This window comes from Onychomys torridus, chromosome 3 (assembly GCF_903995425.1).
Source record: "Onychomys torridus chromosome 3, mOncTor1.1, whole genome shotgun sequence".
In the NCBI taxonomy this organism is placed as follows: Eukaryota; Metazoa; Chordata; class Mammalia; order Rodentia; family Cricetidae; genus Onychomys; species Onychomys torridus.
The window spans coordinates 101,117,309-101,132,335 of NC_050445.1; the positions used below are offsets into that span (position 1 = coordinate 101,117,309).

The window sequence follows — 15,027 nt, forward strand, 5'->3', positions numbered from 1 at the left end:
AAAGTCAGAAAATACTTGCTTCTTTGAATACTGCACTGTGGTCAGTAAACTGCCCTTAAAGAGTCTGTTGTCATGAAGGAAAATTTATCATTTCATATACAAAGTTTCAGGGAACAATATAGGTGGACTTGGGTGACATAATTATGCCATCCACAACATAGTTCTTTACATCTGCCTGGCTCTGGTAAAACTCACCATCCCACTGCCTTTGAAAATTTTCAGGTTTGGGGTTCAAGAATCCAAGCTTAATTGTCCTTTTATATAAAAGATTTATCAAGAAAAAATATTAATGCCATAAACAGGCCAACAGCAGCATGGCAGGAACACTGGGGAAAGACGAGGCCCACATGGCAGAGTGAAGACTTACCCTACATGTCTCAGAGGAAGCAAGGGGAACCTGCCATGTGACATGAGTTATCCTAGAGTACTGAGTGTCACTGAAGGTAAAAACAGAAAAAAAAAATGTGGAAAAATAATATACTTTAGTTCTTGAAAGTAAATTTCTACAGCTTTGAGAGCTGTTAGAATGGATGAGCCATGAGTAACATCCTTCTGCATTTCATGGCAGATCCTCAGTACATGAGCTTCCTTCTTTGGGATCATCTTTTCATTGTCTCATAGTGACTGTGATATTTCAAAACAGTATGTGGGCACATGTCAAAGGTCAGTGTTATACCTTGTTCTTGCTTCAAGCCCCACATTAGAGATTCTTTCTTACCAATTAATCCAGCCAGTATATAATCTGTGCACCATGACTTGTGTTCATTATTGGCACCAGATGTGAAGTTCTTTTTTTCTTGCCTAGAACAAAAATCTCAAAAGCTCTTCCCTGTGAGCAAATGAGGTGTCAAGCAATTGTAACCTTTAGTTGTCCAGGAAGAAAATTTAAGCCCATATTTTCTAAGTAAGATGATATACATCTTGTATTTTTTATCCAAACTTTTCATACCTAAAATTTGGCTTCCCATCTAACCGAAACACTGTCTTGTTACAGAGTTCAGAGGAAACTAAAACTCATCATCCCACTGCCATTTTGCAAACAAAATTGGTGTCATACTTGATTTTTTTCATAACTACAAATGACCAGTATATTTCAATAGTTACTCATGGGTATTTGTTACCATGATTTCTTCTTAGAAAATAAACTGCCATATCTGTCTAAAATGTCAGTAGGCAAAGCCAAACCATTTGTATCTCATTTCCTACATAACTGGGGCACTTGCTACCTTCATAGGATAATATTTTCAATCATGTTATTTAGTAGCCTAGGGAGTAAATTTAGACTTCTGTTCATTTGGAGCAAGAGGTGTCTCTGTTGCTTTAATATATATAATTAAACAGAGTTGAAATTGACTTTAAATGAAAATTGAAAACAAATTAAGCAATCACTCAATGTAATGCCTGTGGTTATAGCCCTTGTGTATATTTAGATACACTGAGAAAAATAAAATAAAATTTCTGTATTTCTGGGCATTTTATTTTATTCCAAGTGGAAAACACAGTGTGGTGACAGTGTTTAGAATCAGTGTAAACTATTACATATAATGATCATTTGCTATGATGTTCATACATGCCCTCACTAATGCCTATTGATCAAATTTAATCATATCTCTTAATGTTAGAGTCAGACAATGACAAACTCAGCTCATGGAATTCACTTAGTGGCTTTACTCACTAATCTTCTCTAGTGTCCATGACTAGGCTCCTTTAATTTGACATTGGACAGCATTTGTGTTAATAATAGCAAAATGTTCAAATGTGCCTACTTTTTAGAATCTGACATTTGTAAAGTTATTGCCTATCATTTTCTGTCTTATTACAATTTTTATTTCCCTAATTTTATGGCTTTGGGATGGCTGCCAATGACTTACTGCCTCAAAAAGATATTGTTTCAAATGAACTTATTATGGCTTATATTTAGTTAGATTTATTAGTGCTGACTTGGGTTTTGTGCTCAGGCACATGAGTTCACATGAAAGTCTTCAGAACATTCTTAGGGCTCTGGTTCAAGTTTAAGCCCAACTGTTAAGGATCTTATGATGTTTTACCGCTTAAGCCATGTATATTTGTTTGTATTATTATGTCTTGTACTCAGACTTTTCTTTGAACCAACAACTCACAAATAATGACATGCAGGCTTATTATTAATTATGAAAGCTTGACCTTAGATTGGGCTTGTCCCACTAACTCTTATAACTTAAATTACCCATTTATACTAATCTACACTTTACCACATGAGGTTACTTTTCTTCTATCCTGTACCTCCTGTTTCCTCTCCATTTTTTGCAGGTGAATCCCACCTTTCTTCTTCCCAGCGTTCTCTGTCTGCCCAGAAGTCCCACCTATACCTCCTGCCTAGCTATTGGCTGCTCATTTTTTTTTTACATCAATCACAGAAATATATCTTTACACAGTGTACAAATATCCCATAACAAGGTATTTTTTGTTCAGAGTTTGAATGTTGCTCAAATGCAAATGTTGATGGAGCCAGCTTCCTGCTCAGCATTGCATTCCACATTAACATCAAAGTTTATTGACTGATAAAGATTTACTTCCTTCCTCCCTTATCTCTCAAAAACTGATTTTAAAATGTTTTGAAATTTCCAATATCTTTCTAATCTCTCTTTGGTTCAATTATATTAAAATTTCAATTAGGTCAATATGAAAAATTCAATTAGAGAAAATCAGCCATGTCTCTTTGATGGGATTTATTTGTAAAATAATTAACTGACTGTTTATCTTTTTAAGACTGTTTCTATTGAAGCTATGTAGTTAGTGCATCTTGTACTCAGGCTCTAGTTAGAGGCAACAGAAGTACAAATCCTACTGACATACCAGGGATGATGGACCAGGGGTGAATACACTATCTCACACCATTACATAGTCTAAGGTAATACCCACTGCAGGCACTATTCTATCCAAGAGCTCAGGTAGCCCCTGCTGTTCTGATCTCTCTCTCTTTCTCTCTCTCTCTCTCTCTGTGTCTCTCTCTCTCTCTCTCTCTCTCTCTCTCTGTCTCTCCTCCTCTCTCTCTCTCTCTCTCTCTCTCTCTCTCTCTCTGTGTGTGTGTGTGTGTGTGTGTGTGTGTGTGTGTGTGTATGTGTGTGTTTGCCTCTTTCTCTAACACATTCATTCCTGCAACTACAAGCACCTCCCAACAAGGACGGTAATTTTTATTTCCTGTAATCTCGGGTAATGAAGTGAAACTAAATTATCTGATAGGGATACAGAGATCTCATGGCTTGGAGCTTGAAATGTGACACTACTTGACAACAGTGGTTCCTAAACAGGCCTGAGCAATGTCATTTAGGATCTTGTTAAGGATGTTCATTCTCAGGCCCTGTTCTAGACTGTATAAATGAGAAAAATCTGTGAGTGGATCTCAGCAAGCCTCAAAAAACTTCCCTCCAAGTGACCCTTAGACGTGTTCAAACTAGAGAAAAACGACAGTGTGCTACCTGGCCAGGCCTGAATCATGTGCACATCCTTCAGCTTCTGTGTGTGAATTACAGTCCCATGGGGTAGGAAACGGATGTGAAGAACCCATAGCAAGAAAGAAAGATGGATAGAATACCAGCCCTCAGGGGAAATGGCAGTGCTGGCTGTGACTTTCAGCTCAGTAACAAAGTTCTTCTTAGTGTGGAATGCTGTTGTTTTCCAGAACACCACTGATTGAGGTGACTTCCCCAGAAAGCCAATATTCTAGCACAGCCAATACACTTTCCATTCTTTCTTGTGCCACAGAGATTCAATTCAGGTTTTTCTTTAGAGAGACTGTTGGCAAACCTTTAAATGTTTCCAGACCACACAGTCCTTACATTTCCTTACCCAATACTTCTTGCATGCTGTGATGTGGTCTATGCAGCCTAGAATAATGAACACCATTGCTCTTCTCTGATAGAATCCAGGTGGGTCTGTCTGTTCCAGGAGCTCTCAAAGAACAGGCCATTATCTGAGGGATGTTGACAGGCTCTGTAAAATCCTGAAGTGGGGAGGTATTCAGCACTGCAGTTATTACCTAAAATTACTTTAAGCCTCTGTGTGTGTGTGTGTGTGTGTGTGTGTGTGTGTGTGTGTGTGTGTCTTTAAATATTTATTTTTGAGAGATAAGTGGTTTTCTGTTCACCCTCCTGGGGGAGGCAGTTGAGCACATATCCATGTATCTCCGTTTAACTACTCTGAAGAATTCCCTCTGCTACTGTTAGCTGCAATAACATTGATATTGTTTGTCATTGATGGTTTCTTTTCTAATTCTTAACTTTTGAATGACCTGACTGCTTTCTCTCATTTCTTATGCTATGTACAGATAGAGGACATGCAATGGGGCAAAGGAGTCCGGGAGATCCCACCCTCTGTGTGCACATTGCCCTGCAAGCCTGGGCAGAGGAAGAAGACACAGAAGGGAACCCCTTGCTGCTGGACCTGTGAGCCCTGTGATGGATACCAGTATCAGTTTGACGAGATGACATGTCAACATTGTCCCTATGACCAGAGGCCCAATGAAAATCGAACTGGCTGTCAGAACATCCCCATCATCAAACTGGAGTGGCATTCTCCCTGGGCTGTCATTCCTGTCTTCCTGGCAATGTTGGGGATCATTGCCACCATCTTTGTCATGGCCACATTCATCCGCTACAATGACACACCCATTGTCAGGGCTTCTGGACGGGAACTCAGCTATGTTTTATTGACTGGCATCTTTCTCTGCTACATCATCACATTCCTAATGATTGCCAAACCAGATGTGGCAGTGTGTTCTTTCCGGCGTGTCTTCTTGGGCTTGGGTATGTGCATTAGTTATGCAGCCCTTTTAACAAAAACCAACCGGATTTATCGCATATTTGAGCAGGGCAAGAAATCAGTGACAGCTCCCAGACTCATAAGCCCAACATCACAACTGGCAATCACTTCCAGTTTAATATCAGTGCAGCTTCTAGGTGTCTTCATTTGGTTTGGGGTTGACCCACCCAACATCATCATAGACTATGATGAGCATAAGACAATGAACCCAGAGCAAGCCAGGGGAGTGCTCAAATGTGACATCACAGACCTTCAAATCATTTGCTCTTTGGGATATAGCATCCTTCTCATGGTCACATGTACTGTGTATGCCATCAAGACTCGGGGTGTACCAGAGAATTTTAATGAAGCCAAGCCCATTGGATTCACTATGTACACCACATGTATCGTTTGGCTTGCCTTCATCCCGATATTTTTTGGCACTGCACAGTCAGCAGAAAAGGTAAGTGAAAATGTACATCTCACGGTGCATTCCAGAAATGTGTAGTTCTGTATATATTGAAACAAAACTGATTGTGTCCTCCAAAGAAATTTATATACAGAATAGAAGGCTCAAAAATATAAAAGCATTAGACTAATAGACTAATGGTGCAGGAGTCTAAATTTTTCAATAGGATGTTACCATTTGAATCTATTAAAACCAAGACATGTGACCTTTTCAAGTAAATGTATTTATATAAAATTAGTATAAGTAGGCATTGTCCAGGACAAGATGATCTAATCTAACTAAGTAAACCCTTCCTCCCCATTTATTTACCACTGCTGTGCTTACATGAATATTTCTTTAGGATAGAAGTTGGCCACAGTACCTATGTTCCAGGTGACTGAATGCATGGTGTTCACTCTTCCATTATTAGCATTACTACAGATCAGCAATTCTCAACTTTCAGGTCATGATCCCTTTGAGGGTCAAACAACCCTTTCATAGGGGTTGCGAAAGACCATCACAAAACATATTTACATTATGATTCATAACAGTTGCAAAATTATAGTTATGAAGTAGCAACGAAAATAATTTTATGGTTGGGGAGGGATCACCACAACATGAGAAACTTCATTAAAGGGTCGCAGCATTTGGAAGGAAATTTGAGAACTCCTGATAGAGATGTAGTGTCTTTTTAGTAGCTCATTTTGGCTGTTACTATAAATACAATGCACAAGCTATACAGTACATTAGAGCTACCCAGTTGCACACCAATCAAATATAACCAGACCGGCTGATAGATAAGGACATCAGTTATTCTGTATCATTTTCCTAACAGTATACTGTACCTTAATCTCATCAAGCAATCATAATGAGATCCAGAGAGTTTTCAAAGAAAAACAGGAAGAAAGGCAGGAGAGAGAGAGAGAGAGAGAGAGAGAGAGAGAGAGAGAGAGATAGATCATGCTGTCAATGTTTGAGGTTGGCACAGTTAGTATATGTGTCCTTGCATGTACTGAAAAATTAATGAATCTATAAATTACAAAATAGTTGAATCTCATGTTGGTTTTAATGTAGTTAATGTAGATTTAACTGTTTGTGTGACTTGCATACCAAGTAGGTTACCCTGAAGTATTGATCCTACACATGATGTGTACACATTTGATTTTTACACTTACCCATCTAGATACAGTTTTATACATATGCAAATTGCACAAGCCGAAAATGCTGAAGTGCGAATTCTTCAGTTTGTGTGAGCAGCTCTGACAAGATAGTATAGCTGCTGCTTCAGGAAACTGAGTCCTTCCTTAGTCACTCAACTAGGAGAGAATCTTGTTGAAAATTGAGTGTATATTTGAACAGCAGGGGTCATTGAGTTCCAGTTTAATTTGAACAAATACGCTAATGCTTTTCTTTTCTTTTCTTTTCTTTTTTTACATTTGTGTATGTGCGTATTCAAATACATATCCATGCTATAGGATGCATGTGCATGTGAAAGTCAGAGGACAGCTTGTAGGGACTGGGTCTCTCCTTCTACCATGTGGATCTCAGGGGATGACCCTAGGTCATTTGTCTTTACAGCAAGTGCCTTTACTTGATGATCCACCTTTTTAGCCCTTGAACAAAGCTATTGGATGTTTAAAGACTTGGATAGGAAAAACAGGATTATGTTGGAATACATAAGAACTTAAAACAAAAATGATACTGCCAGTAGTTGGTAATTCATTAATACCTCTGTTTCCTGTGTATTGTTTATAAACAAAAAATCATATAATTTAGCTGGTTTTCCTGCTGAAATGATGCAAGTAACCAACATTGTGTGATTCTGGAGCTATAAGCTTGCCTTTTTAAAGTGGTTATCTCATGAAACCAAGCAGAATTCTCAAACTAAGGGCACTGAATGGCTCCAGACTATGGCTTTCATCATAAAATATCTTAGAGGAAATTCTTCTAAAATATATAGTCATTGAACATTGGCTGCTTCCAACAGTATTTTTCAGATTCATAACGTATGTTTATTGTCTGTGAAACCAACTTGAAATTCATTTTATTTCTTCTCTCTATCCCTGGGCCAAGGGAATAGTAAAATATGAGTTAGGGTTCTGAAATGCAATAGAAATAAAAAAAATGTAAATGTGTGCTGGTAGGTTGGTAACTAGTATAATTTTTGAAAGGGACAAGGACTGTCATCAAATCACATGAAGATAATTCTTTTGCTGTTAAAACAATGTCATGTGCAGAAGGTTAAAGGCATTAAGTATATTCTGTGTACTTATTCGTGGTGATATAAAAAGCAGGAATTATTGAAGGGATAGCAGAAGTGTGCCTTGTTATATCCTATGTACTTCTTCTTGGTGATATAAAAAGTAAGAATGACTACACTAGCTTTAGAATATATATGGTTATAACGTTGTTTTAAGAGTGTTATTTGAGCCTTCATTTGGGGCCATATCTACTTGTGATTGTGGAGCTTTGTTAAGTAAGATCACATGTGTGATCTTTTGCAAACCTGAAACTTCTAGGAGGTTTTGGGAAATCCAGTCATTGATTCTAGTTTCTGCTGATGACGTTTTGCTGGTAGAGCCAGACCAATGGAAGAGATCAAACTGTCTTCAGACAGTGTGATTTCTAACCCCTTTGTTTTACAAACTTATTTCTCTTTGTATACTCTCCATGGCTTGTAATGTGTTACATGCTTCATTGGCATAATTAAAAGTGCTGAACTGCCAACCAGCAACAGTGAATTTCTACATGAAAATGCACACACCACCCTAGTGACAGGCATATGGCTAGGGAAACATGAGTGATCAATTAAGAAAATCACTCTGTGTATATGCAACCATAGCATTTAAATTAGGCAGAGAGGCAAGTTGCCAAATGAAACAAAGACATCACAGCAAAATGCATGCTTTTTAATTTTTTTTTATTTTTGCTAAATTGGCAACCTTACAGAATCACAGACATTCCATTTCATTCTGATTTAATAGTTTAAGTACCCTAAGTAGAAGAATTCCATTGTGTCAGAAAAAAATCAACAGTAAATTCTGTAATAACTATTTACTGTGTTCCAGAATTGAAATCCATTTTGATTCTGCTAGGGATAGCTCTGTAAAAGTTCTCACTGGTTGATTTTATTAGTAGAATACAATGACCAAACAAGGTTTTTATTTTCGACATAAAATGTCATCCCAGTAAATTTATTTTTGTTTTAAAGACAATGTGAAAGATCAGTTACCTTGACTGACCATTGCTACCCTATAGCTTGCTAGAATTGAAGTCCTGAAATATGATCAGAGATGGTGGTAGTAAACTTTAGCCATATGGTAATATATTCTAGGATTTGGGAATTATGTATAGGCGAGACCATAAAGAGTCCACAAAATAGTATAAGTAGTGAAATAATACCATAAGTAGTGAAATAATACCATAGTAGAGAGGCTAGCTAGTCTTTTTTACTGTGGTATTATTAGGGAATTATATCTCAGCACTGTCTGCTCAAAATAGATTGTTCTCTATGGAAAGCAATGATTTGGTCTGTGGGTATATTGTTAGAGGGAGTGGTCAACACAAAAGTCGATGTTGCCAAAATTTCAGGGACTGTATAACTAATCCATTTATCTAAGATTTTGTAACCACTTGTTATTTGAAGAGTTTCGAGTTTATACTATATAACCAATCAATGAACTGGTGCATATAGGACAGACTCTCACAAGATCATGTACCCTGCTAACATTATAGCCATAGTTTGGAAAAGTGAACCATGGTGTTTGCACAGTGGAAAAAAAAATGAGTTGATGCTGCAAGCATCAGGCTGAATCCCTGGAATGAAATGGTGTTTGTCTGTACATTGTCTCTTTCATGTGGACAGTGACATAAGCTTTGTCAAACTAGACTGTACATGAGGAAGTGGAATTTGGCAGTCAGGTAGGGGATCTGAGGCCTCAGAGGTCTGTGTGTACTGTGGGGTTGTTTGTCTAGAAATATGGTGAGAGGAAGAGAAGGAATGGGTTGAAGCAACTGAGGACAGGAGGGTATTGCTGCAAGAGGGAGCTGGTTTCAAAGAAGGAAAAGCTTCATGCCACAGGCCATGTTTCTGTACATATCAGAATAGAATCAAGGTGTGTGGTACATCTTCAATGGGAAAATCCCTTTTCTCTAGTGGAGTATTATTCTACTGCACGATAGATAGAGGGCAATGAGAGCAGGCATCTGAAACAGCCCTGGGACCAGATGTGGTAGGAGGATAGGGAAATGGGAACATTTCCTAGGAAGTTAGAGTTTTATCTTCTATCTCTTAAAGATAGCTCAAAAATATGATCACAAAATGAAACCTCCCCACCACTGGGATCAGAAATGATATGACATAGGGTAATCCCATTCCCAAATCTCAAAGTTGGTCTAAAGAAGTATCACACATCTGCTGTCACCCCTCCAAACTGTCTGAAAAGAAGTCTAGTATTTGCTTTATTGTTTTGTTTGGTTCTTTTTTCTTGTGGGTTTCTAATTTGCTATCTGTTGCTGTGATAAACACTACAGCCAAAAGCGGCTGGGAACTAGAAAAGGGTTGATTTGGCTTACATTTCTGTTGCAGTCCGTGTCATTGAGGCAAGCCAAACTGGAAGCAGATACTAAGGCAGAAACCGTGGAGGAAAGCTGTTTACTGGGTGGCTTTCTCATGACTCTTGGGTTGCTTTGTTATATAATCCATGGCTATCTGCCCAGGAGTGGCATCCCCCAGGGTGGACAGGGCCCATCCATATCAATTGTTAATCAAGAAAATGATCCACAGACTTGCTTATCCTACAAGCCAGTCTGATGGAAGCAGTTCCACAGTTGAAGTTCCTTCTTCCTATATGACTCTACTTGTGTAAAATTGACAAAAACTCACCAAGTGGGCTTGGAATTTTTTGTTGTTACTTTCAATTTGTTTTGTTTATCTTGAGAAAATAAAAATTTCACTCTCTGGCCCTGGCTATCCTGGAGTTCACTGTGTAGGCTAGACTGGCCTTGGACCATGTTCTCTCTCTGCCTCCAGAGTGCCAGGGACTGTAGGCAGGAGTTACCACAGCCAACTAGATTTCTACAGTTTTAAAGAAATGCTGTGGAAGGGAAATACTATCAAAAACAAGCACACTTTCAAATTTGTTTGAAATACATTCTTTCTTCCCACATAGGCTATCCTACTATGCTCCTTATACTTAGAACCATGGTAAAGACTGAAGAACATACGGTTCCTGTATGTTTTCCAAAACTGGTAATTAACAGGAGCTTTGAATAAGTTCTCAGTCATGTAGAACATGCTACAAACATAATCCCCCCAAATGCAAAACAGGCACGCAGAGAGGGACAATTCACTTGCTCATCATGGCAAGTATGCTAAGTGAAGTGGAATACACAGGCATAAAACAGGACACATCAAGGCTGTGTCTGAGAGGGCATCAGAACATGAGAAACAGCAGACAGTGTTTGCAGCAGGTGGCACAAAGGGAAAGGGTTCATTGCACTGACAGTATTCTTAACTCTTGCAAAAAGAAGAGACCATAATAATGAAAAATTAATCAACCTCATTTTGCAAGCATAATATGAAACAGTGTGTACCCTGACAAGTCACTCCAGCATTAATTTTTGGCAAAAATTACATCTACTCAATGCCGTGGGCCCTGGAAGCTGAAATTGCCAAGAATACTTCTTCAGATAAGTGACTCCCCAGTGGGTGTGTTAAACTAAGGAGCCATCCTTGTCATGCAGTCCCCTCCCCACTCTCCAGCTCTGTGGTGCCAGGCTGCAAAGAGAAGGCAGAGGCACAGGGAAAGCAGTAGTACCACAAGCAAGGCTATGTACAACTCCTCTTGAAGCTATGCAGACTTCACAAAAGAGTGTAAGCAGAGAAACATGGGTATCTGGGGATGGAAATGTCATGCCTGCACTCTAAAGATGAACAATGAGCAATGTTGAAAAGCAGATAGCAACAAGAAGAACACTGTGGAGTGGTTACTATAATAAAGGGACAGATGATGCCACCTGAAGAAAGTCCAGACGGCCAGAAAAGATAGACTGGGTTGGAATCTACATTGATCCTTTTCTTTTGAATGTAGAAGGAAAAATGTGGCTACACTGTGCCTTATCTTGACTTTTTTTCTGTGTTGTTTGTTATTTAAACAGAGACAGGGTTTATTTTGATTGTTAATCTTATCTTTTTATTTATTCATTTATTTATTTATTAGCTTTGCCTTTTTTCTTTTTTTTTTTTTTTTTTTGCCTCTGCCTCCTGAGTGTTAGTATTAAAGGCATATACCACTACCACCTGGCTCAGTTGTTAAGTTTTGTAAACAACATTTCCACTTTTTAATCTTTATTCAAATAAAAACTAAGTAAGGAAAGAACTTATATCAGTCTACCAGTCGGCCAGTCGGCTTCTACTTTCCACTTTCTCCACACACATATTCATACACAAACATATCAAGTCTTTATTTTCTCTTTTAGAATGATCATAAAGAACCTTCACCTTGAATCTAAAGTCAGGGGAGGGGCATACTGAGATGTGGAGATTTTTCTGAGGCTATGCATGCATCATGTTGTGGCAGTATCCATGCTGGATATTGAGGTCCAGCTTCTGCCTTTTGGGTTTGTCTGTTCATATTTATGTCTAAGGCCTGTAAAAATGCCACTGTTTTGTGGCCTGCTGTGATGGTGGCAAGCCCTGAACTTCTCCATAAACAGCCCTCTGAAACTGGTTGTTCCCAAATTCAGAAGTAAGTGGCTAGGGTTGATACCATCCATTCTCCCTGATAGAGTGGACCAGCTCCTTTGAGGCAAGTCTCTTAGCATATATGGAGTCTTTACCATCTTGGTTCCTTGATGAGTCAGGCAGGATGAGGAGGAGGTGGACCCCCAGCAGAGAACTGGTACAGAGAATGTTGATCACTGCATTTAAAGTTTGGATAGAGAAAACCTTGCTGTGCATAGAGACTCAACAACAGAACTCCATCTGCCTGCTGTCTACCCCAGTTTGCAGCTCTTCTTGGAGAAGAACCCTCATACCCCATAATCCCATAAGGTTTCTTTCTCCTTATGAACTCGACCATTTGGAGACCCACGCACCAGGATGCAGGGCCCACCCATTAAGTAAAATCGTGATAATCAGAAAGGGCTCTGTGCTTTGGGTTTTCTTAGAGCATCAGAGAACACTTCTGATTTTCACAAAGAATATAAGAAATCACCATAGAGAAGATCTGATGAGAGGCTGTCAGTGGACTGGCCAAATCTATATTTGGGGTCCCGAGGTTCCAAAACAAGGAGTAATAATTTTATCCCAATGAAGATTTCTTTCAGCTCCCAGTTACCTTGTTTTCCTGTGTTCCTGGAAGCTGGTTTGTTGGCTGTTTCCTTCTACCCACCATCCCACAATGCTCTGAACCAAATCATGGGTGTCACTTAACCCCTCCAACCATCAACTCTTTCATCTTCACAGTAAACCTACCTATTCTACAATAGAAAAATATGATATCTTTAAGCAACTTCAGCACTCAGTTTGTACATGAACTTTTTATGTGTAATGGCCCCATACTAGAAATGCACCAAATGCTAATCTGTGGATGAACAAATAAGCAAATCAGAGCCCACACATAAAGTGTTATTCTGAAGTAATGAGTGATAGATATTGACATAATCAATAACATAGGCACAAGTCAGAATAATTATGGTGAAATCCCAAGTATATGTTTGTGCGTGTATGTTTATATAAATCAAAGTACAGAACTAAAATATATACAGTTAATTTCATCACTTAGACCCACACAGGGCAGTTGCAAAATTTTAGTGTACCCACAGCTTTTATATTCCCCCTGCCTCCCTTTTCCTCCTTTCTCCTGAAACTAATTATTAACTGTCCTTATACTCACTGGTCTAGTTGCATGGTACAAAGACAAGACATTGTCCCTGTAATAAAGTTAGAATTTTCTCAATGAGAATGTAGACCCACCCCCCATATATACTCTAGTAGATAGTCAGTATTGAGTAAAGAAGAACTCAACTCTTCTACAGTTGGTTCCCCTTTGAAAAAAGTCTGTTGAGGTGTTTACAGGTTGACAGATGCATCATCAGAAAGCAAAAAAAGCAAGGAGCTAGAGAAGAAATGACTAGAGGCTGTGGCATAGAAGAGGATATGGAAAATTTAGCCTTTAGTGGAGGGGGAGCTGGAATCCTAAGGAATGGACAGGCTCAAGTAAGGAGTTAGACCTTGATTTTTAGGCAAGAGAGGAGATGCTTCAGTTTGAAGTGTGACATTGGTGCAGTTTTGCCTTAGACTAAGTACTCATTGCTTTGTAAGTATGAGCTCCATAGCAGTTAATATATATATAGGTTGAGACTGGGGACAACACATGGCTACCAGTCTTGAGTTCAATGTCTTTCTGTATGCTTGCTCAGATTTGAAGACTCATGTCTGTGTACAACCTGAGGGTTAAGGAAGACTAAGAAGCATCTCTTGAGGGGAAAATTGGACCAGATCTGGTAGAAGCTGCAACCCCTTGTTTTCCCTTTCACTGAAGAGGCCAGTAAACCATTGGTGCCACAGACTGTTGGAAGAAACCTGGTACAGGATTCTCTTAAGTGTCCTGCCACACAGAAAGGTTAGTGGGAAGGACAGTTGAACACTGCTGCCTCTGGCTGGTACCTTCTTCAAATATACTGGGAAGGCATTGGGCTGAGCCTGACACACCACTATATTATTGAAGAGAAAAAATACTGTCTATACATAGTCTGTATTATTTTGGGGGTTCTCAGTAGGTTTTTAGTTTCTTCCAAGCATGAAGTATCTATGGTTTTTGCCTAATGAATCAGGGAGTCACCAGAAGGCTGCCACTTGGGTCCTGAGCCCTCTTAACACACATTCTCTACTTCTGGAATCATATATTCCCAGTGGCCCAGCTTGTTGACCAGTGCCTTTAGTAACTTCACCCCATCTCCACCCCACAGTTGATACTCTAGAGTAATCTGGCTTTGGCCATAAATGTTTGGTCATAAAACATCAGTAAGGGAATTGCCTTAAATTTTTATTCTATGTTAATATACATGAAGGTATTATAAATGGAAGGAAATAGAAATAGTCCACAGGGAAAAGGTTGTCAGAGACCAGCTCTGACCTGTCAAAGGTTTCTTGGGGGGAGGAATGAGGAATAAAGATGTATCAAGTAGAAATACAGGCCTAAATAACGAGAAAGACAGAAACACAGGACCTCCCTTTTTCAAGATCAAAGTATAATGTACAGCAACAAGTGTAGACCCTTCAAAACACCTGGTAACTACACCCCTGCCCAAATCATCCTATAATGCAGCCCTGCTGGGTAAAGCAAGCTCAGACTTTCTGACCTTGAGTAATGCCTTACTAAGGATCCTCTGTAGGCCCCCACAAAAGTTAAAGCAGCATCAAGGTCCACATTACCTCTCTCCATGAGTGATTCCTTCCTTGAGGTTCTCGAATGTCTCTATAACTAGTGTGTCATCAGTGACAGGTCAATGACAGACAGTTGAATGACTGAAATAGTGAGTCGCATATGCTATCTTACACTGCAGCTCACCAATCCTCATTTTCAACTCTTCTGTGCAGTCCTTTAGTGATTTACCACAGGCAAGAGGCTGATCTGTCTTCCAGAGAGGCCTGGTTTATATATGAGTCCCTAGATCACACATGGGAGATCCTGGCTGACAGACCCAAAGCCCTAGATCACTTTGTACTGATTAGGTTTTAGCATCCAAGACCAGTTATTTAGGCTGGCTTAAACTGTCGCAGATTCTGTCAATGC

General features: G+C 39.2%; 1 protein-coding gene across 1 annotated transcript in view; it reads left to right on the plus strand.

The window, feature by feature from the left end:
• Grm7 (glutamate metabotropic receptor 7) overlaps positions 1-15,027 on the plus strand; it is a 918,190-nt gene that overhangs the window by 738,833 nt on the left and 164,330 nt on the right. Inside the window, exon 8 of the mRNA XM_036181053.1 lies at positions 4,307-5,242. Coding sequence (XP_036036946.1) covers positions 4,307-5,242 — 936 coding nt within the window. The remainder of the gene's footprint in view (positions 1-4,306; positions 5,243-15,027) is intronic.